The 27,150-nt window shown below is 49.7% G+C and overlaps 1 protein-coding gene across 1 annotated transcript in view; it reads left to right on the top strand.

The window, feature by feature from the left end:
- LOC146006892 (pyrin-like) overlaps positions 1–22,644 on the top strand; it is a 70,659-nt gene extending 48,015 nt beyond the window's left edge. Inside the window, exon 3 of the mRNA XM_083145339.1 lies at positions 22,193–22,644. Within this exon, the coding sequence (XP_083001465.1) occupies positions 22,193–22,491 (299 nt within the window). The 3' untranslated portion in view covers positions 22,492–22,644. The remainder of the gene's footprint in view (positions 1–22,192) is intronic.
- Positions 22,645–27,150: the final 4,506 nt, after the last annotated feature.

Here is a 27,150-nt window from a genome sequence, read left to right as displayed (position 1 = left end):
GATCACCGGCCGGTGGGGTTCATACAATACATATATGGTATCATAGAATAGGTATAATACACACAATCGCTAAAAAATCAAAAACATATATAAAATAACAATAAGGGCAAAATACAGCAATAATTTCTCTCAGCCTGGTTCAGCATATGCAGGGTTAATTTGCTGGTTTGTAAGCAGGGTTAGATATGAGTTAAGCTTGTCTACTAACAGCCCTTTGGCAAACAGCTTAACTCATATCTAACCCTGCTTACAAACCAGCAAATTAACCCTGCATATGCTGAACCAGGCTGAGAGAAATTATTGCTGTATTTTGCCCTTATTGTTATTTTATATATGTTTTTGATTTTTTAGCGATTGTGTGTATTATACCTATTCTATGATACCATATATGTATTGTATGAACCCCACCGGCCGGTGATCTGTTTTAAAGTTTGATATATCTTTAAAAACATTTGTCTAAAATAAATAGAGATAAATTTTAAATTTATTGAGTGACTAATTGTGTCCAATCTGCGCTGTCTAATTTGTGTGTATACTTTATAAGAGTTATCTCCTCCTATCGAGAGTGAGTAAGGGTACGCTCCCATCATAGAAACATTCAATCTTTAAGTGTATAATATCATCCATACATATGAGTAGTGGTATGCCCCTGTAGGATCTTGACTACCATACGGAAAAGAAACCTTTATATGTGTTAGCCGCACCTTTTTCGTGTGAGTGGGGTACGCCATGTGATAAAAAACTCAAGAAAGAACAATAATAGGATTACCAGTGTGACTTTATTATTAATATCTTGCTACTTTCTTGTATTTCCTCCCTCCTCCCATTGGGAAACATAACTGGACACGGAATCTGTCCAAACATCTCTCCCGGAGATATTCCTTGGAAACCTGTTGTTTGGACTCATTTATACCCCGGAGAATAGAAATATCTAGAAGGGGAAGTACTTTTTTCCTCCAATTTAAGCACTGTTTTCACCTTTTTTACCATTTTGTTTATTATAGCGCTTTGAACTTTCGGGTTACTCATAACCACCATTTTCCATTTTTGCTTGGGGCTGTAGGCATTATGTGTGATGGGCCATTGGGTCCCCTGATCATTCAAAGCCGCTAAAGCGCAAACCTTCAGTCACATTCACTTTTTCACTTTTTAATGTAACCATTATACAATCCGTACTGCCCCGTATATATAACACATGGTGGGATAGAACCCATGACCTCAGTGCTGTGAGGCAGTAATACTAACCATTACACCATCCGTACTGCCCTGTATATATAACACATGGTGGGAATAGAACCCATGACCTCAGTGCTGTGATGCAGTAATGTAACCATTACACCGTCCGTGCTGCCCCAGTATAGATAACACCGTACATATAACACATATGATATCTGGCACAGTGGGGCATATGATATCTGGCACAGGGGGCATATGTGCGGCACTGTGTGGTATATGATATCTAGAACAGGGGGCATATGTATGGCATTGGGGTCATATGATATCTAGTACTGGGGGCATATGTGTGGCACTGTGTGGCATATGGTGTGACGAAACGAGATGGACCTGGACAGAGAACCTTCATATTCACCTCTCGTTTCTCACAGTGTAATGTACTTTTTAATCCTTGGCCCAGTTTATACACAAGAGCACCTGTGAGTTATGTGTATTGTTATGTACAGTTATCAGGTCTATACTGCGGGATGGTAAGTATTGGAGAGATACAGGTCATTGCCATAGTTTGGGACAGAAAGCAGAGCCAGGTAGCTGGGCTAGCTAATTACCATGTGTATCACAGTCCCTAGTCCATTGTGGGAGGTGTGATAGGTGTTGCTGGTAATGTAGCAGAACAATGCCTGAGTGACTGATAAAATAGCTGCCAGACAAAGAGATGTATCTAGGTAACCTGGGAGATAACAGGTCAGACCCCCCAGGGGATGTACAATGGGCCTCTGCTGCACTATATTGGCTGACCCAGTTTTGGGATATCTGAGCCTACCCCCTGAGTAGACTTTGTGGCACCAGGGGGGATCTGCCAGCCATGTATATAAGGAGAACAGTTTCTCTATGGAGAGATTCTATCCTGGTGGGTCCTGTAACTAAGACATCAGAGGAAACCCTACCAGGACACAGAATTGTCTAGCTAACGGTAGTGGTAAGGCTGCAGGATACTGAGATTGCTATATCAGGGCACTGACTGCAAGAGGCTGTAGGAGGATCTATGCTACCAATTATCCTGTACCATGTGACCATCTTTTTGGTTGTGCTGTCATAATAAAGACTTATTTTTAATAAAGTCTTGTCTGCCCAAGTGATTTGCATCCCACCAAGGGTCACCACCTTCCCAGCTAAGGGTGGTTTCCTCACATTTGGTGGCAGCAGTGGGATCACTCGGTCCGGTTTTACAAGAACCGGGAAGGCTGTGAGGAACACAAGCGATTGTGGTCTAAGAGCCTTGCAGGGACAGCACAACACAGACTGGACCTTTCCCTACTCGATGAGGCAGTCTAGATGAAAATAGCAAAAGACCAAATGGCGGAATTTGCCCAAGTCAGGAGTTATGCTTCAGGGATCGTGAAGGCCAAGGAATCAGCTGAGGAACAGGAGCAGCCCCGAATATTTGTGCTAAGTGATGGGGGCAAGTTATTTGCAAAACCGGCTGAAGTGAATTTTATCAAGGAAGGGCAGGAGAACTTCCTACAGGTGGAGAGGGAATCGGCCAAGGAGACCGGGGTGAGTTACTATACAACTTCACTACCCGAGGAGCAGACACGATTGGAACCCTCAGACCTGGCACTACTTTATCCGGAGCAGCTAGAAAGTCTCCCTGAGATCACAGCTACTGTACAGACCAAACCCACCAAAGGTCAGTCAGCATTGCGCACTAAAAGCTGCGACTATGGTCAGCTTCTCCAAGAGCTGCAGGAAGTCCCGGGTCAGTGGATCTGGAGAAAAGGGCTCGGGTCAGTAAATACAGGGCTGCCTGAGATTTTCTTCGGCCTACAGGAATGGGTGGCTCAGTGGAAGCCACAGTCCCAGGACATGTCAGAAAAGGGGCAGAAGGAAGGCCCAATGCGACCTAGCAACTGAGGACCAGAGATATCACACCAGGGACAAGTCTGGAAGCGGTGTCATCGATGTGGCCACTGGGGACATATCCATCGGGAGTGTCCCAGGAAGAGATTTCAATTGAAACAATCACCACCCATGGGTGTTGTGGGCAGGAGCAATCCCCAGAACAACAAACACTACCACCCTGATGCACCAGAGGTGAGGGTGGCAGGTGCCAATGGCCATATTGTGGCTTGTGGAAAGGAGAGTACAAGGCAGCAGAAGAATTTCTACCCCTACACACCAGTGACAACCAGACGCCAGCAGCCCATTTTCTCCATCTCCGGACCTCTGAGGGTGAGTAGCCAAGACCATTCTGAAGGTGGGTTAGTAATGGGGGAGGAGGATAAGTCTAGAATGAGAGAAGCCCAGTTACTAGATCCAGAACTAGAAGGAATACGGGCAATAGCAGACATGGCATATGAGACAGGGATGCCAGAGGAATGTATTTGGGTGGATGGATTACTGTATACGGTGTCTAGTCTGAATAATAGGTGCAGGCTGGTAGTCCCACATGAATATCAGAGTCGGTTCCTAGCTCAGGCCCATGTCGCTGGTGGTACAGAGCACTTGGGAAAACGGAGAACACGAGCTCTGCTCAAGCAGCATTTCATGTGGCTAGGGTTAGCAAGGGATGTAGACCGCTACGTAGCCAACTGTGCAGACTGCCAGAATAAGGTACAGCAGGGCTACATCAGTGGCAGGCAGACGCAGGAGGTTGGAAGGCTGCATAAACAGCAGGATATTGAGGGCTGTGTGCTGTCAGTAGTCCCTGTAGGAGTTAGTGAACATCAGGAATCCTGCAGGCAGTCTGTCCATAAGCAGCTGCAGACTGGAGAAATGACCAACCCCAGGACAGATAGGAACAGGCAGAGGTGTAGACATAGCCAGGCAAGTTCCCAGGCAATCATAGAAAGGCAGTGGGGAGGTCATTCAGACAGTAAGGCTCAGAGTAGCTACTGGAGAAGGAGACAAAGACTCCCTGCAGAGGTTCGGGGAACTGGTCAGTGCTGGCGGCTTCAAGAACACAATATGGGGACACATGTGAATGCTGGAGTCTGTGCACATCCAAGCAGGAGTTCGCTCAACTTACAGAGGACAACCTATATCCTGCGGTAGGGTCTGCAGAAAAGACTTGGGCTCAAGTTTAAAAAGTGGCGGAGGTGTGTGACGAAACGAGATGGACCTGGACTGAGAACCTTCATATTCACCTCTCGTTTCTCACAATGTAATGTACTTTTTAATCCTTGGTCCAGTTTATACACAAGAGCACCTGTGAGTTATGTGTATTGTTATGTACTGTTATCAGGTCTATACTGCGGGATTGTAAGTATTGGAGAGATGCAGGTCATTGCCATAGTGTGGGACAGAAAGCAGAGCCAGGTAGCTGGGCTAGCTAATTACCATGTGTATCACAGGGGTAGATTTATTATAGCGGTGCCTATCGCGCCGCTATAACAGTTCCTGCTTCGCCTCATTAGCGAGGCGAAGCAGGAGGGGACACCGACAAGATCTACTAAGATCTTGCCGCCGGAGTGGGGGAGCGCTAACTCCCCCCTCCGGCGATGTCCCTCCTGGAGACAGCGCCATCAGTTAATACTGATGCGCCGTCTCCTTCCCCCCCGGCCGGCTGACTGCGCATGCGCGGGATCTCGCTAGTCTCGCGAGATCCCAGCGCAGCTCAGCCCCAGCAGCAGGGACAGCGCTGTCCCTGTTGTTAGGTATAGGCATCGCCGCCTGCAGCTGGCGAAGTCGACAGCTGCAGGTGGCGGAACGGTCAGCGATGCTGACCGTTCATAAATCTGGCAGGAGGCAGGGGCGCAGTGCAAAATATCGCCCCTGCGCTATGCCTCCTGCCCCACACCGCCGGCGTTAGAGTAAACGCTCGGCGGGTGTGATAGATCAGGGGAAGCGCTATCCCCTGCTATAACGCACGGGGATAGCGCATATTCCCCTGATCAACGTTTAATAAATCTACCAGACAGTCCCTAGTCCATTGTGGGAGGTGTGATAGGTAATCAATACGTATGTGGCCACTAGGGTCACCCAAAAGCGCTGGTTTCTACAGTAGATTAGCAAGGATATTATTCTCTTTTTGACCAAGCTGCAGCCTCCTATTCAGAGGAATTGTGTACCTCTCACAGGGCCTTATTTTGGTTCATTCTTTCTGACAAAATCCTTCTTAGATGGGCAAAACCATGTGCACTGCAGGTGGGGCAGATGTAACATGTGCAGAGAGAATTAGATTTGGGTGGGGTTTTACTACAAAGTGAGATCTATATTGCAGTGTAAAAATAACGCAGCCAGTATTTTCCCTGCACAGAAACAAAATTACTCACACAAATCTAATTCTCTCTGCACAAGTTACATCTGCCCCCCTGCAGTGCACATGGTTTTGTCCATCTAAGAAGGATTTTGTCAGAAAGAATGAACCAAAATAAGGCCCACAGTGCAGATATGTATATAACAGGTATCCAGCTATAAGCTGGTGTCCCTAGATGGCGCTGCTTAGCCAAAAACAATTATTCATTCAGAATCCAGATTAGGATAAGCATATATTTATTTAAAAAACAATTCATCATAATTATAAAAAGAAATACATTCTCCTAGACATACATAACATACAACATATAACATATAATATAGTGAACGAAGCTGATTTAGCTTTAAGTGTCTGTATACTGAGGCTTAAGTTATGGAATGACTGTTCATCATGTCATAGAGGCATTTTTAGTATAGAGGCTTTGATAGTTACCAGTCCCAAGGGCCGTATATATAAGAGATGGATCTCACAGGTTTTTGCTGTAGTGTCCTATTGGACTTCCTCCCTTTATCTGAGCCAGGAATGTATTTGTAATCCTTTGGATGGTCAACCTTTTTTCAAAGGGACCGGCTCCAGGTGGTGTCCGTCCAATGGATCTGACCTGCTACACAGTGCAAGCTGTGTGTCGGTGTAGTGCGGCGCTGGGCTGTTTCCGGGCTGTTTGCGAGGCTCCCAATACGCGTTTCTCCGCCTGTTATTAGATCAGCGGCTTCAGCGGCACCCAGCTGATGCACTGAGTAGCAGGTCAGATGTTGTATGTCTAGGAGAATGTATTTATTTTTATAATTATGATTAATTGTTTTTTAAATAAATATATGCTTATCCTAATCTGGGTTCTGAATGAATAATTGTTTTTGGCTAAGCAGCGCCATCTAGGGACACTAGCTTATAGCTGGATACCTGTTATATACATATCTGAGGTGTGATAGGTGTTGCTGGTAATGCAGCAGAACAATGCCTGAGTGACTGATAAAATAGCTGCCAGACAAAGAGATGTATCTAGGTAACCTGGGAGATAATAGGTCAGACCCCCCCAGGGGATGTACAATGGGCCTCTGCTGCACTATATTGGCTGACCTAGCATTGGGATATCTGAGCCTACCCCCTGAGTAGACTTTGTGGCACCAGGGGGGATCTGCCAGCCAGGTATATAAGGAGAACAGTTTCTCTATGGAGACATTCTATCCTGGTGGGTCCTGTAACCATGGCCCTTATTCTGGTTGGTGCGGTCAGAGCCGCACACGGGGCTCCGACCGCACAAACCAAGGGCCGCCCACCCGACGGATCGCCACTGCCGTCCGTACACGGACGGCTGGCGATCCGCATCAAAATGGTGGAGGCGTACGCCTCCACCATGGTGGGAGCTGCCCCCTGCCTTCGATGGTCGTCGACCATCGAAGGCAGGGCCGCACGCCGCGGCAGCCCCGCAAGCTGAGACCACACGGACAATCGTCCGTGTGGTAGCTTGTATGGGGGCTGAAAGCTGACATCCGGCGACGTCAGCTTTCCGCCCCCATGTCATGGTAATGAGGGCGTCATGCCCTCATTACCATGCATACGCCCCGCGTTTGCATGGGAACGCCCATGAAACGCGGGGCGTACACATAGGGAAATGAGGGGATGAAGCCCCTCACGCCCCTATACGCCCCCTTTGCGGCGGACGAAATCCGTCTGCGGCGAAGGGGGCTGCACATGCGCAGAATGACCTCTGCGCATGTGCAGTGGCAAAACATCGGCGGTACGGCCGCACGCGGGCCGTACCGTGCCGATTAGAATAAGGGCCTAAGACATCAGAGGAAACCCTACCAGGACACAGGATTGTCTAGCTAACGGTAGTGGTAAGGCTGCAGGATACTGAGATTGCTATATCAGGGCACTGACTGCGAGAGGCTGCAGGAGGATCTATGCTACCAATTATCCTGTACCATGTGACCATCTTTTCTGTTGTGCTGTCATAATAAAGACTTATTTTGGTACTTATGTAGTATCTGGGCGTCCGATTTAGAAATCGGATCGCATCGCATCGCATGCGACCAAATCGTATGCGATGCGATGGTCAAGATTTTTCCATAGGATTCAATGTTAAAATGGTCTGAGTCCATTTTAACATAGAATTCAATGGGAAAAAGGGGTCCTTTTCCTTTCCCCACTATCCAAGTGGGCATGGAGTTGGATATAAACCTGTGGCGAGCGTAGCGAGCCACCGAGCCCGAAGCGTGGCGAGCGTAGCGAGCCCCGTGAGGGGACACAGAATACTTTATAAGAAATATGCGTCCGCTCGCCACGCTTCGGGCTCGGTGGCTCGCTGCGCTCGCCACGCTATATAAAATCAACTCTATGCCCACTTGGATAGTGGGGAAATGAACAGGACCTTGTTAACATTGAATCCTATGCAAAATCGCATCGCATCTGATTGTATGCCTTAAGGTAAGGCATACAATCACAAAATCGGCAGCCCAGATACTACATAAGTACCCTTATTTTTAATAAAGTCTTGTCTGCCCGAGTGATTTGCATCCCACCAAGGGTAACCACCTTCCCAGCTAAGGGTGGTTTCCTCACATATGGCATCTGGCACAAGGGGTATATGTGTTGCACTGTGTGGCATATGATATCTGGCACTGGGGGCATATGATATCTGGCACTGGGGGCATATGATATCTGGCACTGGGGGCATATGATATCTGGCACAGGGGGCATATGATATCTGGCACTGGGGGCATATGATATCTGGCACTGGGGGCATATGATATCTGGCACAGGGGGCATATGATATCTGGCACAGGGGGCATATGTGTTGCACTGTGGGGCATATGATATCTGGCACATGGGGCATATGTGTTGTACTGTGGGGCATTTGATATCGGGCACTGGGGGCATATGTGTGGCACTGTGGGGGCATATGATATCTGGCACTGGAGGCATATGTGTGGCACTGTGGGGGCATATTAGTAGTGGGCAACAGTTGTGCGGTGCAATGAGCATTATGGTGTGGGGCATAATGTGTAACTGGCATTATGGCGTGGGTCATATGTATTGGGTGTGTGACGCGTAACAGGCATTACTGTGTTCATTTTGGTTGTGTACCTTTGGCGTGCAATATTCTAGCTACTCCCCCTGGCATCATATGACTACGCCCCTAACACGCCTATTTCTCTTTCCTCCACTAGGTGACACTGGAGAGTTACAGTGGGGAATAGAAGGGCGACCACAGGGAGCACTTTAGAATAAATTAACAGTGACTAACTCCTCCCTTTCTACTTCCTCTCCTAGCCAGTCTTAGCATGTGCCCTGTGGGAGCTGGGTGCATTCATTGCTCACTCCTGGGCTTTTGTAATTTTAAGTGATCTGCAATCAGCAGGAGGACAGGCAGGTAGCCCCCTGTCCCTACCTGCCTGTGACGAGGGCGCTGTCGGCGGGTCCGGTCGCAGCTGCACACAGCTCGCCTCCGGTACCCGGCTGCAGGATCCACAGATCCTGAGGTCCCGTCGCTGCTGCACGCAGCACGCCTCGAGGACCTGTCAGCACGCCGCAACCAACAGCAGAGGCAGGGGTAAGTATAACGCTGATCCCCCGTTAGCGGGGGATTCGGCGAAAGAGACGTGGCAATGCATTTTAAAAACAGCGCCATAAGGAGAAGCGGCATGCTGGGCACTTCCGCTTCCTCCTTCTTTAAGGTGTGGCAGCCATTGAAGCAGCAGCGTGATCCGCGGCTCCCTCGAGGCGTCTGAGAAGTCCATCTGACCCTGGTACAGTGAGTCACAGCAGGACATAGGAGGTCAGGGCGGCTTGTACTGTGTCCAAAAAGGTCCCTTAGCCGGCGCAGGTTATATTTATATACAGTGCGCGTGTCGGGCTTGTGGCAGACTCTGCCTTGTATACCTCCTCTCCTGTCCGGTACTTAACCTCTCTCTCTCATCTCTGTTGGATGATTGATGAGTGTATGATGGCTGGTGGGGCTCCTAAAAAGATTGCTTGCAAGAAGTGCAGCACCAAGTTCACCCCACATGCTGAAGGCGCCATTTTATGTCCCCCATGTGCTGCAGCCCCAGTCCCCCCACCCCCAACAGCGGGGCAGGATACTCCTGTATGGGCTTCCCAATTGTCCACAGTGATTTTTCTGCTAGCTTATGAGTTATCTGCAGCCAGACAAGACAGGGATGTAGCCATGGATCAACAGGCAGAGTTAACCTCGGCTGTTGAGGGTCTGTCTAGAGCATTTTTCCTCAAGTCCCTCTGTTAGATGATACAGATGATGACATGCCAGATCTAGAGGAGGGTGAATTTAATGAGCCAGAGGCTCCAGTTCTACAGGACACTGATGTCCCCTCTCAGGGTTTGGAGGACTTAATACAAGCAGTCCATTTAACCCTCAATGTCTCTGAGGAGGAGAGGCCTGCTGCGCGTCCCTCAGTTTTTGCCAAGAAGCAGAAACAGTCTGCATTTTTCCCATCCTCAGAAGAGCTGGATGATCACTTGCAAAAGGCAAGGCAAAGGCAAAAAGTTTCAGGTGTCCCAAAGGTTTTTCACTTCCTATCCCTTTCCTACGGATGCTAGGAAGTCATGTAAAACGCCCCCCCCCCCCTGCTATAGACTCTTCGGTATCACGCTTGTCTAAAAAGACAGTGTTGCCCATACCAGGAGCCTCTACCCTTAAGGATGTATCTGACAGAAGGTTAGAGAGCACCCTAAAGAATATTTATTCGGCCGCAGGTCTCTTACAAAGGCTGGCCCAGGTGGGCTGTTGGGTCAATAGGGCCATGGAGGGCATCCCAGGTGGCCTCCTCTCTAGACCCAGGTGCAGGTGATATGTTGCTTCTGGTTGAACACATGCGTGAGGCTGCAGGCTACTTAGTTGAAGCCTCTTCAGACGTCTGTATGCTGGCGGCTCGTGTTTCTGCCCTTTCAGTCTCAGCTCGCCAAACTCTTTGGTTGAGACAGTGGAATGCGGACGCCGACTCCAAGAAGGCGGTGGAAGCATTACCCTTTGCTGGTGAGGCGCTCTTCGGTCCAGAGCTGGACAAGATGATCTCACAGGCTACAGGGGGTAAGTCACAGTTTCTGCCTACAGCAGCCCCTCCCCCACGCAGGTCCTTCCCAACTACAGGAGGGCAGTCCTTTCGTTTCTTCCGACCCACCCCCAGATTCAGGGGTAGGTGGAACTGCTACCAGTTCTAGAGGCTTCCGAGGCAGAGGTTCAACCAGCGCACCCATCCTGGATGCAAAGGTTACCTCCAAGCCCTCGGCATGACTCTCCCAGTCCCTGCCCGGAGCACAGGGTGGGAGGCCATCTGCTGTTTTACCAATAGGTTTGGCCCATGTCCTGTCAGGACGCATGGGTAAAGGACCTCGTGGCAGTAGGCTACAAGATAGACTTCTTGTTGCCTCCTCCTCTACGTTTTTTCCCCACAGGTTCGCAGAGAAAAGCAGAGCACTACAGGCTGCCATTCAAAAACTCAGAGACATGGGGTGGTGATCCCAGTCCCAGACTCAGAGAGGTCAAAGGGATTCTATTCCAGCCTGTTTCTGGTTCCCAATCCGGACGGCTCGGTAAGGCCCATCTTGAACTTGAAACAGCTCAACCCGGTTCTGCGGTTCACCCGCTTCAAGATGGAGTCTCTGCAATCAGTCATTGCAGGCCTGGAGCCAGGGGAGTTTCTCATATCCATCGATATAAAAGATGCATACCTGCACATCCCCTTCTGGCCTCCTCATCAGGCTTACCTGCGGTTTGCCGTTTAGAGCTGTCACCTGCAGTTCAGAGCCCTTCCCTTCGGACTCTCCTCTGCGCCCCGGGTATTTACTAAAGTCATGGCAGTCATGATGGAAATAATCAGGGCTCAGGGAGTTACCATTGTCCCTTATTTGGACGACCTTCTGTTGAAGGCTCCGTCCAAGGAGATCCTGCTGCACAACATCCAGCTGACACGTCAGACTCTGGAGTCCCATGGCTGGATGCTCAATATCCAAAAGTCGCAACTGACCCCCTCACAGAGGATTCTGTTCCTGGGGATGACCTTGGACACTATCCAAAGCAGGCTTTTCCTTCCACGGGACAAGATAGTGTCTCTGCAGGAGTCGGTTCGCCTGGTGCTGCAGCATCGGAAAGTATCATCCTACTCTGCACAAGGCTGCTGGGAAAGATGGTGGCCACATTCGAGGCGGTGCAGTACGGGGGTTTTCGATCTCGCCCCTTCTATCTTTGTCTGCTCCACCAGTGGTCAGGTTCGCATCTTTTTCTTCATCAGTGAATCACCCTTTCCCATCAGGCTCGAGCATCACTGGCGTGGTGGCTCGACTCCAGCAACCTGCAGGAGGGACGGAGGTTCACCATACACAGCTGGACGCTCCTCACCACAGACGCCAGCATAAGGGGCTGGGGAGCGGTCACGCTGGGGCTCCACTTCCAGGGCCTGTGGACGCCGGAGGAAGCGCAGTTGTCCATCAATGTGCTGGAACTCAGAGCGGTGTATTATGCCCTCCTCCAAGCGGAAGTCATTCTCCGGAACAAGGACATCAGAGTGGAATCCGACAACGCCGGAGAAGTGAAGAGGATTCTGCGCTGGGTGCAATAGCACGCGGGGGCCGTGTCTGCCATTTTCCTACCAGTCGTGGAAAATTGGGAGGCAGACTAACTCAGCCTACGAGACGTCCATCACGGAGAGTGGTGTCTGAACCCCCAGGTCTTCCAGACCTTGACTCGTCGGTGGGGATGTCCTCAGATAGACATGATGGCCTCCAGGCACAACCATCAGTTGCCCCGGTACTGTGCTCAGACAAGAGATTCTCAGGCAGTGGCAGTGGACGCTCTCACCGCCCCTTGGACAGATCAGTTCCTCTACATCTTCCCTCCATTGCCTGTCATCCCTCGGGTTCTTCAGAGAATCCGCAGGCAGTCGGTGACAGTGCTGTTCATCGCTCTGGACTGGCCTCGCCGGTCGTGGTACACGGTTCTAACGGGCCTGTTAGTAGATGAGCCGTGGCCTCTACCACTCTGCGATGACCTGCTAACACAGGGTCCGTTCACCTGTCCAAACTTACAACATCTACATTTGACGGCATGGATGTTGAGAGGTCCATTCTGAGAAAGGCAGGGATTCCGCAGGCAGTGATAGCTACCATGATAGGTGCCATAAAACAGGTTACCTCCTGCATTACCATCGCATATGGAGGGCCCTATGTGGCCTGGTGTGAGACCAGGAGGGTCTCTCCTGCGAATTGCAAACTGGCCAGGTTGCTTTTGTTCTTACAGAAGGGCCTTTCCTCAGGACTTGAATTGACAGGTATCCGCTCTCTCCACTTTTTTTCCAGAGAAAGCTGGCGCTTCTTCCTCAGGTTCACACTTTCTTCCAGGGGGTGTTGCGGCTGAAACCTCCCTTCAGGCCTCCCACAGCACCGTGGGACTTGGATTTGGTATTGACCTTCCTCCAGTCCTCTCTGTTTGAACCCATGGAGGATGTGGACCTGAAATATGTCACTTGGAAGACTGTCTTACTGCTGGCCTTGGCCTCGGCCAGAAAGGTGTCAGAACTGAGTGCTCTCTCTTGTAAAGCACCCTTCTTGCGTTTCCACGAGGATAGAGCAGAGCTGCGCACCTCTAGTGTTTTTCTCCAAAAGGTGGTCTCGGCATTCCACATTAACCAACCTATTGTGGTGCCGGCCTTTCGGGAGGAATCAGATGAGTCTAGAGCGCTGGACGTGGTCCGGGCCTTGCGCATATACGTTGCCAGAACGGAGTCTGTTCGTAAGTCAGATGCTCTTTTTATCCTCTATGACTCCCTGCGTCCTAGATGGCCCACCTCCAAGCAGGCCCTGGCCAGGTGGATCAGGCTGACAATTCGTCAGGCTTATGTGGCTTCCTCTAGAGTGCCACCGTCTTCTATATCCGCCCATTCTACACGGTCGGTGGGTACCTCCTGGGCGGCTGCCAGTGGAGTTTCTATTCAAGATCTATGTAGAGCGGCTATTTGGTCTGGACAGAAGACCTTTGTCCGATTTTACAAATTTGACACATTTGCGGCAGCTGCTTCGCGGTCCGGCCGTTCTGTGTTACCCATGTTGGGAGCTCTGGGACGTCCCCACTGTAACTCTCCAGTGTCACCTAGAGGAGGAAAGAGAAAAGGGGATTTTGTACTTACTGTTAAATCCTTTTCTCAGACTCCATAGGTGACACTGGACGCCCACCTGACGCTGTCTCTCTCTTTTACTGCTGTTTCAGGTTTGTTCAGTTACCTGAGGCTAGGAAACTTTTGTACTTAGCCTTCTTTCTAAGTTTTACCAGCATTTATGGGTGTGTTCATTCTGTTATGAATGATGTTCTTCAAACTATGTTTTCACTCTATGTGAGTGTGTGTGTGACTTGTTTTGTTATGTTATGTTTAACCTCCTCTTGGAAGTGTGTTTTTTCTTTCTTCCAGCTCCCTCCGGGCACATACCTAGACTGCTTAGACTGCCTAGGAGAGGAAGTAGAAGGGGAGGAGTTAGTCACTGTTAATTTATTCTAAAGTGCCCAAGCTCCCTGTGGTCGCCTTCTATTCCCCACTCCAGTGTCACCTATGGAGTCTGAGAAAAGGATTTAACAGTAAGTACAAAATCCTCTTTTTTCCCACCGCGCCACGGCACAGTACCACTGAGTCGTTTTTCCTACTTGCACCACTGTAGGCATATGTAACCTGTGTATCCCAGGGACACGGTCGGTTGGTCAACCTAAAGATGGTCGACAGTCATTAGGTCAACACCACTAGCTCGACATACTGGAAGGTCAACATGGGTCTAGGTTGACATGGCACAAGGTCAACGGGTCGTTAGGTCTACATGGTCTAGGTCAACTGTCAAAAGGTTGACATGGGGTTTTTCACTGTTATTTGAGCCGACAGGTGGTATTTCATGCCCTACCATCCACTAGCTCATGGTGGGAGAATAAAATAGAAAATATTGCTCTCAGCATCGTGCCCGAAGCATGGTGAGTGTAAAAAGCCATGCCAGGGGACACGGAGCACTTAAAACTGTGTCCATGTCAACTGTGTCAACATTCCGGTAAAAAAACAGTGAAAAAACGCATGTCGAAGTTTTGACTGTCAACCTAGACCATGTCGACCTAATGCTTGTGTCGTCCTAATGACCTGTCAAACTTGTACCATCTAGACCCCTGTCGACCTTCCAGTATGTCGCCCTAGTGGTGTTGATCTAATGACTGTCGACCATCTTTAGGTCGACCATACACTCCGTACCCGTATCCCAAGCAGCAACCTCATCGTGTAAAACTCTAGGAAATGTTTTTATGGAACTATTTACAGAGACAGCATCAAAGTTAGATCTAGGCTGGAATCACTGATGTCATATCCTGGTCACATGTTACCCTATCACTGATGTCATATCCTGGTCACATGTTACCCTGTCACTGATGTCATATCCTGCTCACATGTTACCCTATCACTGATGTAATATCCTGGTCACATGTTACCCCGTCACTGATGTAATATCCCTCTCACATGTTACCCTGTCACTGATGTCATATCCTGGTCACATGTTACCCTGTCACTGATGTCATATCCTGGTCACACATTACCCTGTCACTAGGGTTACCACCTAGTCCCTTTAATTCCGGACACATATTAATTACACAGGTTCTGTGGCTGGCTGACTTCAAGACTCCACTTCACCTGATTTTAAACTGCCACAGAACCTGTGTAATTAACATGTGTCCGGAATTAAAGGGACTAGGTGGTAACCCTACCTGTCACTGATGTAATATCCCGCTCACATGTTACCCTGTCACTGATGTAATATCCTGGTCATATGTTACCCTGTCACTGATGTAATATCCCGCTCACATGTTACCCTGTCACTGATGTAATATCCTGCTCACATGTTACCCTGTCACTGATGTAATATCCTGCTCACATGTTACCCTGTCACTGATGTAATATCCTGCTCACATGTTACCCTGTCACTGATGTCATATCCTGCTCACATGTTACCCTGTCACTGATGTCATATCCTGCTCGCATGTTACCCTGTCACTGATGTAATATCCTGCTCACATGTTACCCTGTCACTGATGTAATATCCACCTCACTTGTTACCCTGTCACTGATGTAATATCCTGCTCGCATGTTACCCTATCACTGAAATGTTCCTTTAAACAAAAAATCTGATTTAGCTTAAAGTTCTCAGTTTCCCACTGGAATGGATTACATTTAACTGAGGGTACAAAGTTTAAACCTTTGAGCTCACCCGCAGGGAGACCCGTACTTTGAGCTCACGCGCAGAGAGACCCGTACTTTGAGCTCACCCGCAGAGACACCCGTACTTTGAGCTCACCCGCATGGAGACCCGTATTTTGAGCTCACCCGCATGGAGACCCGTACTTTGAGCTCACCCGCAGAGAGACCCGTACTTTGAGCTCACCCGCAGAGAGACCCGTACTTTGAGCTCACCCGCATGGAGACCCGTATTTTGAGCTCACCCGCATGGAGACCCGTACTTTGAGCTCACCCGCAGAGAGACCCGTACTTTGAGCTCACCCGCAGAGAGACCCGTACTTTGAGCTCACCCGCAGAGAGACCCGTACTTTGAGCTCACCCGCAGAGAGACCCGTACTTTGAGCTCACCCGCAGAGAGTCCCGTACTTTGAGCTCACCCGCAGAGAGACCAGTACTTTGAGCTCACCCGCAGAGAGACCCGTACTTTGAGCTCACCGGCAGAGAGACCCGTACTTTGAGCTCACCCGCAGAGAGACCCGTACTTTGAGCTCACCGGCAGAGAGACCCGTACTTTGAGCTCACCGGCAGAGAGACCCGTACTTTGAGCTCACCGGCAGAGAGACCCGTACTTTGAGCTCACCCGCAGAGAGACCCGTACTTTGAGCTCACCGGCAGAGAGACCCGTACTTTGAGCTCACCCGCAGAGAGACCCGTACTTTGAGCTCACCCGCAGAGAGACCCGTACTTTGAGCTCACCCGCAGATAGACTCTGCGGACAAGTTGAACACTATGTTCTCTTTTGGAGCGGTGGACCGGGATTTCCCTGTTTTGCCTTTCATTCTGGTGTCCCCTCCTCGTGTAGGCACCTTTTTTTCCTGAAGTGACAGCCCTTGTATGGACACCAAATCATTTCTATAGAGCAGGGGTGTCCAAACTTTTTGCGACGAGGGACAGATTTGGTGAAGTGTAAATGTGTGGGGGACGACCATTCAGCCTGAATCATGAATCACATCAGAATGGTCCCCCACTCTGCCCCCATTCACTCTATGTCCCCCAGCCTGCCCCTTCACTGTATTTCCCCCAGCCTGCCCCCCATTCACTGTATGTCCCCAATCCTGCCCCTTCACTGTATTTCCCCCAGCCTGCCCCATTCACTGTATGTTCCCCAGCCTGCTCCTCCTTCACTGTATGTCCCCCACTCTGCACCCATTCACTCTGTCCCCCAGCCTGCCTCCCTTCTCTTAATGTCCATCAGTTCCTCCATTCATTGTATGTCCCCTAGCCTGACCCTCCTTTACTGTATGACCTCCATTCACTATGTACCCCACTCTGCCCTCATTCACTGTATGTTCCCCAGCCTGCCCCTGCTTCCTCTTCTCTGAATGGCCATCACTGCCTTCATTCACTGTATGTCCAACAGCCTGACCCTCCTTCACTGTATGTTCCCCAGCATGCCCCTGCTCCCCCTTCTCTGAATGTCCATCACTGCCTCCATTCCCTGTATGTCCCCCAGCCTGACCCTCCTTCACTGTATGTCCCCCACTCTGCCCCCTCCCTTCTCTGTATGTTTCCCAGCCCCTTGTGTGAGCCAGAGGAAGGCACTGCAAGGACAGGAGATGCTTGGGCTCCCGCTGCCGCCCTCCTCCACTCTGCATGTTATGGGAGCAAGCTTCCCCCTTGCTGCCCCCCCTCCCCAAACACTGCTGTCACTGTGATTGTGGAGTAGGTGATATATGATTGCAGCAGTAGGGGAGGACGCCAAACACATCTGACTGTGGCGGCCAGCCAGGGCCGGTGCTACCACTAGGCAGCTTTAGGCAGCTGCCTAGGGCGCCGGCCACTGGAGGGAGCCTCTTCAGCCCAACAATTCAATATAATGGGTCATGACAGGGGAGACACTTGTGCAGCGGGTTGTAGCCACCCTCACCACAGAGCGTATCACCCCCGCTGCACTGCTCCCGGGGCCAGCCTCTCAGCAGTTGCTTTGGGCTGAGGGTGGCTGGGCACAGCAAATGGTTGGGCCAGCTGGGTGGGGGAGTTCGCTAAAGAGGCACACAGAAGTTTTGCCTAGGGTGCCACAAACCCTTGCACCGGCCCTGCGGCCAGCACATCCTCACTGCAGCAGACAGCAAGGTAAAGGAGCACTCGCCGGGGCCCCACCTTTAGTGTCCTGTGCTTCCCACATCTAATGCTCTGCCCGCTTCCAACTGGAGGCTGTGGGCCACTTGAAATGACAGCACAGGCCACAATTGGCCCCTGGGCCTGACTTTGGACATGCCTGCTATAGAAGTTATGATGTTTTGGTGTCAGTATATTCTTATTCTGATAGCCTTTGCAATTTTGTATCATCTGTCAGTGCTGGGTATTATTTTTCACAGGTTTGGTTACATATTGTTACTTTTTATGTCAGTGGTTCCCAAACTGTGTTCCGCAGTCTCGGGACACTTGCAGGGTGATGAGAATAAAGTTCCCAAAACATTGATACAAACAGTTGCTGTTTGCAGTTATTCCAAGTCGCCGGAGTGCTACCCATTTACATCCCTGTCTGTTGTAGACCCCGTGGGGTAAGCTGGCACTCCACTGATCTCTAGTTTTGATGTGGCACCAGGTGCCCTCCCTGGGTAACCAAAGGCAAGGTTCCCAATATTCAGCAGAAGTATGGGCGGCACTCCAGAGGCTTATAATCAGAAAACACAGAGACCTGCATTGAATAAAATACAGGTCTCTGTGTTTTCTGATTACAAGCTGCTGGAGTGCCGCCCATACATATTCTATGTGTATGTATGTATGTATATATATATCTCCTATATATTTGGCTACATCTGTCACTCAAAGTGGGTGTCTGTGTCTATAACGCTCTGTTCCTGGACTTTCCTCTTAATGTGTGATTGCCTTCATCTGTGCTGAACACCTTTCTGAGAAATTAACCTGTTTAAAACAGGTGATGGCAATCATACATTAAGGGGAAGTCTAGAATCAGAGCATTGTGTCCCTCCTGGAGAGGGTCATGTTGGGAGGTATGTGACAGAGAACCAGCCCAGTGAGCCCACAGACAGTGCCAGACACCCACTGCCTTCCCATGTTGCCCAGCACTGCTACTCCACAGCCACCAGGTGAGCGCCCCCCTCCCGCGATTTGCGGCAAAACCTCCCCCCGCGTGCCCCCCCCCCCTCCCGCGATTCGCTGCAAAAACACCCGCTCCCCCGCGAACCCCCCTTACCGCGATTCGCAGCAAAAACACCCCTGCGACCCCCTTCCCGCGATTCGCTGCAAAAAGAACCCCTCCACGACCCCTCCCGCAATTCGCGGCATAACCACCACCCCGCGACCCCCCCCCTCCCGCGAATCGCGGCAAACCCTCCCCCGTGACCCCCCCCCCCCGATTCGCGGAAAAAACACCCCCCCCGCGACCTCCCTCCCGCGATTCGCGGCAAAAAGAACCCCCCCGCGACCCCCCCTTGCACGATTGGCGGCACCCCCCCTGCGACCCCCCTCCCGCGATTCACGGCACCCCCCCCGCAATTCGCAGCAGCCCCAGGATTAAATGGCACATGCAAAACACTGACATGGCTATGGTCGACAATGAAAAAGGTTGACATGAGTTTTTGAAGATTTATTTTGAATTTTTTAAATTTTTTCATATTCATTGTCATGTGTCGACATGGACACCAATGAAGTGGCACACTTATGTCAACATTTACATGTGTTGACCTTTCTGTGTTGATTTTTTCTTGTGGCGATTCGCGTCACACCCCCCCGCAACCCCCCCTCCCGCGATTCGCGGCACCCCCCGTGACCCCCCACCTCCCGCAATTCGCGGCAACCCCCCACCGGAACCCCTGTGAACCCCGCCCTCCCGCGATTCGCGGCAGCCAACCCCCCCCCCCGTGATTCGCGGCAGCTCCAGAATTAAATTGCACATGGAAAACACTGACATGGCTATGGTCCACAATGAAAAAGGTTGACATGAGTTTTTGAAGTTTTTTTGTCATTTTTTTAATATTTTCATATTCATTCTCATGTGTCGACATGGACACCAATGAAGTGGCACACTTATGTCAACATTTACATGTGTTGACCTTTCTGTGTTGATTTTTTCTTGTGGCGATTCGCGTCACACCCCCCCGCACCCCCCGTGACCCCCCACCTCCCGCAATTCGCGGCACCCCCCCACCGGAACCCCCATGAACCCCGCTCTCCCGCTATTCGCGGCACCCACCCCCCACAACCCCACCCCCTCCCGCAAATCGCGGCACCCCCCGCGATTCGCGGCAGCCCCAGGATAAAATGGCACATGCAAAACACTGGCACGGCTATGGTCGACAATGAAAAAGGTTGACATGAGTTTTTGAAGATTTATTTCATTTTTTGAATGTTTTCATATTCATTGTCATGTGTCGACATGGACACCAATGAAGTGCCACACTTATGTCAACATTTACATGTGTTGACCTTTCTGTGTTGATTTTTTCTTGTGGCGATTCGCGTCACACTCCCCCACCCCCCCCGCAACCCCCACTCCCGCGATTCACGGCACACACACACACACCCCCACAATTCTCGGCACCCCACCCCGTGACCCCCCCTCCCGTGATTCACAGCACACCCCCCGCGACCCCCCCTACCATGATTCACGGCAACCCCCGCCCCCGTAACCCCCCTCCCGCGATTTGCGGCAACCCACCCCGCGACCCCCCTCCCGCGATTCTCTGCAATCCCTCCCCTCCCGCGATTAGCAGCATCCACCCCCCCACAACCCCCCCTCCTGCAATTCGCGACACCCCCCGCGACCCCCCCTCCCGCAATTCGTGGACACCTAAGTTGCAATACAGGCATCTTTCATACAATTCTAACCATATTTCTCATATACAAACGTTCACAAATTAAGGGGGCGCAGCCCCTTACGACGGTGTGAAGAGCGCCCGTAGGGCGCGATGAATCACCTAGTATATATATATATATATATATATATATATATATATTCTCATACATATTTGTCATCTGTTGTTCGTCTGTTCATCTGGTATGCATTTGGACACTGTCAGACCGATTTGGATAAAAAACCAACAAGAGGTGGCTTGATTGGTCCAGATTAGGTGGAAGGCCTAAAAAGGGGTCTGGCCACTACAAAAATTGGGTAAGGAAAACAAGATATGGCAAATTTGCATATCACAGAGGTGGTAGAGGACATTGAGTTGAATTATTTACATATATGTTCCCCTTAATGCGATACAACACACAGCAACACATGTATTACATCTTTTAAATTATTGTGCAAAATTTGTTTGTTATTTGATTGATTGGTATTTTTCACATAAAGGGTGAAATGTAATAGGATGAGAGATTCAGAAAGTGAGAGATTTGGTAAGAAATCTCCAGGTTTTTATTAAAGCGGCAATCATTTACACGGCAAAACCAGTTTGATTTGGAAGTGTAAATGATTGCCGCTCAAAAAAAAACCTGGAGATTTCTTACCAAATCTCTCACTTTCTGAATCTCTCATCCTATTAAATTTCACCGAAAACTTTTTTAAGTACTAAATGATAAAAGGTATATTTTATTCTGAATATTCACATATCTATACATTTTTAAACTAGTGTGCCAGCAGAGGAGTAAAGCCCCATACAAATCATGCCACATACCACATTATGCCACACTCTGCAATGCCCCTTACACAATATGCTACATATCATGCCCATTACACATTATGCCACACAGACCGTAATGCCCATTACACATTATGCCACACAGACCGTAATGCCCATTACACATTATGCCACACAGACCGTAATGTCCATTACACATTATGCAACACAAACCATAATGCCCATTGCACATTATACCACACAAACCGTAATGCCCATTACACATTATGCCACACAGACCGTAATGCCCATTACACATTATGCCACACATTGCAATGCCCCTTACACAACATGCTGCATATCATAATGCCCATTACACATTATGCCACACTCTGCAATGCCCCTTACACAATATGCTACATATCATCATGCCCATTACACATTATGCCACACAAACCGTAATGCCCATTATACATTATGCCACACACACCGTAATGCCCATTACACATTATGCCACACAGACTGTAATGCCTATTACACATTATGCCACACAGACCGTAATGCTGATGATTCCAGCATTATTCTTTTCACTGTTGTGGAAGGCAGGAGCTGTGATAAACTGAGCCAGATTTGTATAAAATGATATGACCGGTGATTGGCTGGGACGTTAGGTGTAGAAAGCCTGAAGTTCTGTAGATAGGGGCAGCTGGATGACTTCCACAATTGCATCAGTGAGCCTAACTTGGTGTATATATATGTATATATATGTATATATATATTCCCACACCCACAGCACAGGCCACACCATTAGTCACACCCTTATATTAGTATAATGAGGTTACACCCTCTGTGGCAGCATACAATAGGCCCTTCATAAATGTCAGCTCCAGGCCGATGAGGACCTTAATCTGGCGCTGCTCTCAAGCACCTGGATACACCCTTTGGTAATTTTGTTTCTCTGTCCTCTGCAGAGGAGAACAGGACACTTTCGGACATTCTGTATGACGCCCTGGCGGATCTGACAAGTGATGACTACAAACGATTTAAGAACAAGTTGTCTGATTTCTCCTATAAAGACCATCGCCCCATCCGACGGGGACGCCTGGAAAAGGCAGATTATGTTACCACACAAACCCTTCTCATAGACACTTATGGAGAGGAAGCAGCGCTGGATGTGACCATAGAGGTCCTCAAACTCATCAGCCTTAAGGGACCAGCCGACGAACTCCAGCGCAATGTGACACAACATGTTATCCCGTCACTGAAGTAATATCCACCTCACATGTTACCCTGTCGCTGATGTAATATCCACCTCACATGTTACCCTGTCACTGATGTAATATCCTGCTCGCATGTTACCCTGTCACTGATGTAATATCCTGCTCACATGTTACCCTTTCACTGATGTAATATCCTGGTCACATGTTACCCTGTCACTGATGTAATATCCTGCTCGCATGTTACCCTGTCACTGATGTAATATCCTGCTCGCATGTTACCCTGTCACTGATGTAATATCCTGCTCACATGTTACCCTGTCACTGATGTCATATCCTGGTCACATGTTACCCTGTCACTGATGTCATATCCTGGTCACATGTTACCCTATCACTGATGTAATATCCTGGTCACATGTTACCCTGTCACTGATGTAATATCCACCTCACTTGTTACCCTGTCACTGATGTAATATCCTGCTCACATGTTACCCTGTCACTGATGTAATATCCTGCTCACATGTTACCCTGTCACTGATGTAATATCCTGCTCACATGTTACCCTGTCACTGATGTAATATCCACCTCACTTGTTACCCTGTCACTGATGTAATATCCTGCTCGCATGTTACCCTTTCACTGAAATGTTCCTTTAAACAAAAAATCTGATTTAGCTTAAAGTTCTCAGTTTCCCACTGGAATGGATTACATTTAACTGAGGGTACAAAGTTTAAACCTTTGAGCTCACCCGCATACAGACCCGTACTTTGAGCTCACCCGCAGGGAGACCCGTACTTTGAGCTCACCCGTAGAGAGACCCGTACTTTGAGCTCACCCGCAGAGAGACCCGTACTTTGAGCTCACCCGCAGGGAGACCCGTACTTTGAGCTCACCCGTAGAGAGACCCGTACTTTGAGCTCACCCGCAGAGAGACCCGTACTTTGAGCTCACCCGCAGGGAGACCCGTACTTTGAGCTCACCCGTAGAGAGACCCGTACTTTGAGCTCACCCGCACAGAGACCCGTACTTTGAGCTCACCCGCAGAGAGACCCGTACTTTGAGCTCACCCGCAGGGAGACCCGTACTTTGAGCTCACCCGTAGAGAGACCCGTACTTTGAGCTCACCCGCAGAGAGACCCGTACTTTGAGCTCACCCGCAGAGAGACCTGTACTTTGAGCTCACCCGCAGGGAGACCCGTACTTTGAGCTCACCCGTAGAGAGACCCGTACTTTGAGCTCACCCGCATGGAGACCCGTACTTTGAGCTCACCCGCAGAGAGACCCGTACTTTGAGCTCACCCGCAGAGAGACCCGTACTTTGAGCTCACCCGCAGAGAGTCCCGTACTTTGAGCTCACCCGCAGAGAGACCCGTACTTTGAGCTCACCGGCAGAGAGACCCGTACTTTGAGCTCACCGGCAGAGAGACCCGTACTTTGAGCTCACCCGCAGAGAGACCCGTACTTTGAGCTCACCGGCAGAGAGACCCGTACTTTGAGCTCACCGGCAGAGAGACCCGTACTTTGAGCTCACCCGCAGAGAGACCCGTACTTTGAGCTCACCGGCAGAGAGACCCGTACTTTGAGCTCACCCGCGGAGAGACCCGTACTTTGAGCTCACCCGCGGAGAGACCCGTACTTTGAGCTCACCCGCAAATAGACTCTGCGGACAAGTTGAACACTATGTTCTCTTTTGGAGCGGTGGACCGGGATTTCCCTGTTTTGCCTTTCATTCTGGTGTCCCCTCCTCGTGTAGGCACCTTTTTTTCCTGAAGTGACAGCCCTTGTATGGACACCAAATCATTTCTATAGAGCAGGGGTGTCCAAACTTTTTGCGACGAGGGACAGATTTGGTGAAGTGTAAATGTGTGGGGGACGACCATTCAGCCTGAATCATGAATCACATCAGAATAGTCCCCCACTCTGCCCCCATTCACTCTATGTCCCCCAGCCTGCCCCTTCACTGTATTTCCCCCAGCCTGCCCCCCATTCACTGTATGTCCCACAATCCTGCCCCTTCACTGTATTTCCCCCAGCCTGCCCCATTCACTGTATGTTCCCCAGCCTGCTCCTCCTTCACTGTTTGTCCCCCACTCTGCACCCATTCACTCTGTCCCCCAGCCTGCCTCCCTTCTCTTAATGTCCATCAGTGCCTCCATTCATTGTATGTCCCCTAGCCTGACCCTCCTTTACTGTATGACCTCCATTCACTATGTACCCCACTCTGCCCTCATTCACTGTATGTTCCCCAGCCTGCCCCTGCTTCCTCTTCTCTGAATGGCCATCACTGCCTTCATTCACTGTATGTCCAACAGCCTGACCCTCCTTCACTGTATGTTCCCCAGCATGCCCCTGCTCCCCCTTCTCTGAATGTCCATCACTGCCTCCATTCCCTGTATGTCCCCCAGCCTGACCCTCCTTCACTGTATGTCCCCCACTCTGCCCCCTCCCTTCTCTGTATGTTTCCCAGACCCTTGTGTGAGCCAGAGGAAGGCACTGCAAGGACAGGAGATGCTTGGGCTCCCGCTGCCGCCCTCCTCCACTCTGCATGTTATGGGAGCAAGCTTCCCCCTTGCTGCCCCCCCTCCCCAAACACTGCTGTCACTGTGATTGTGGAGTAGGTGATATATGATTGCAGCAGTAGGGGAGGACGCCAAACACATCTGACTGTGGCGGCCAGCCAGGGCCGGTGCTACCACTAGGCAGCTTTAGGCAGCTACCTAGGGCGCCGGCCACTGGAGGGAGCCTCTTCAGCCCAACAATTCAATATAATGGGTCATGACAGGGGAGACACTTGTGCAGCGGGTTGTAGCCACCCTCACCACAGAGCGTATCACCCCCGCTGCACTGCTCCCGGGGCCAGCCTCTCAGCAGTTGCTTTGGGCTGAGGGTGGCTGGGCACAGCAAATGGTTGGGCCAGCTGGGTGGGGGAGTTCGCTAAAGAGGCACACAGAAGTTTTGCCTAGGGTGCCACAAACCCTTGCACCGGCCCTGCGGCCAGCACATCCTCACTGCAGCAGACAGCAAGGTAAAGGAGCACTCGCCGGGGCCCCACCTTTAGTGTCCTGTGCTTCCCACATCTAATGCTCTGCCCGCTTCCAACTGGAGGCTGTGGGCCACTTGAAATGACAGCACAGGCCACAATTGGCCCCTGGGCCTGACTTTGGACATGCCTGCTATAGAAGTTATGATGTTTTGATAGCCTTTGCAATTTTGTATCATCTGTCAGTGCTGGGTATTATTTTTCACAGGTTTGGTTACATATTGTTACTTTTTATGTCAGTGGTTCCCAAACTGTGTTCCGCAGTCTCGGGACACTTGCAGGGTGATGAGAATAAAGTTCCCAAAACATTGATACAAACAGTTGCTGTTTGCAGTTATTCCAAGTCGCCTGAGTGCTACCCATTTACATCCCTGTCTGTTGTAGACCCCGTGGGGTAAGCTGGCACTCCACTGATCTCTAGTTTTGATGTGGCACCAGGTGCCCTCCCTGGGTAACCAAAGGCAAGGTTCCCAATATACAGCAGAAATATGGGCGGCACTCCAGAGGCTTATAATCAGAAAACACAGAGACCTGCATTGAATAAAATACAGGTCTCTGTGTTTTCTGATTACAAGCTGCTGGAGTGCCGCCCATACATATTCTATGTGTATGTATGTATATATATATATATATATATATATATATATATATATGGAAAAAAGTACTTGTGAGCTGCGCTCAGTATGAAATGTCCAAAATTGGTCCAGCAAATAAATACTTAATAGGAATTCCAAATAAACAGTCACCAAAGTCCACAATTAGACCTGCAGCTCCCTTTGAATAAATGTGGCATCCAGGGTCAGGATGAATGGATATCTAAAAAATACAGAGAACAAAGGGGCGCTCCATAGTGCATGTAAATGATGTTTTTAATAGAGCAAACACACTCCAACAACGATAAAAGCAGTTGCTCGTACCGTATAAAAAACTGCTGTGGGCTGGTTACCACAAGATGTTAAACAAATACTCCAGGCACACAGCTCCTGATGATATGCTCACCACCACCAGAGGGAGGGATTCCGCATACGCTGGCTTGCGCTGCCGGGACTCCTGACCACTTGTCGGGGAAGCAAACACCAGGCTGGAGACAGGGTATGGCAAGACGCGGGTATCACAGGCCACGCCCTAACGCGTTTCGTCAGGGACTTCGTCAGAGGGCGTGGCTCTGTGAATACCCGAGTGCAATATAACAGGCAGAGCCACCAATGAGCTTCAAGCCTGACAGATGACATCACCTGCCGGTAACAATGTACATTTAAACAAACCACACACAGTTTGTAACATAAAAGAGCAACAAGATGACAGTAAATGGCAAACATACAAGTGCCAATGAATACTGTACATGATACATATCAATACACAACACGGACAAAACAAAAATATCATTAAAAATATCGAATAAAAATCGATATATCGATAGATTATTTTTTTTTTTTTTAAATACTTATAGTGGTATAAAAATGACTTTAAAAATACATGAAAAAACAATCAATCAAAACACAAGGAGCGAAGCATATCAAATAGCTGCCATCTATTGGTTGATGAAAGGGGTGACTTCAAAACCTTAATTTAATCCAAAAGGCACCAGTGTGTTAAGTGTGATGATCCAATGGGTTTCACGTCTAATGAGCAACTTATCTCTATCACCACCACGTAGTGGGGGCGGCACATG

The sequence above is a fragment of the Crinia signifera genome, chromosome 6 (genome assembly GCF_055691185.1).
Source record: "Crinia signifera chromosome 6, ASM5569118v1, whole genome shotgun sequence".
In the NCBI taxonomy this organism is placed as follows: Eukaryota; Metazoa; Chordata; class Amphibia; order Anura; family Myobatrachidae; genus Crinia; species Crinia signifera.
Note: the sequence above shows the minus strand (reverse complement) of the source record. Positions and strands in the feature narration are given on the sequence as shown.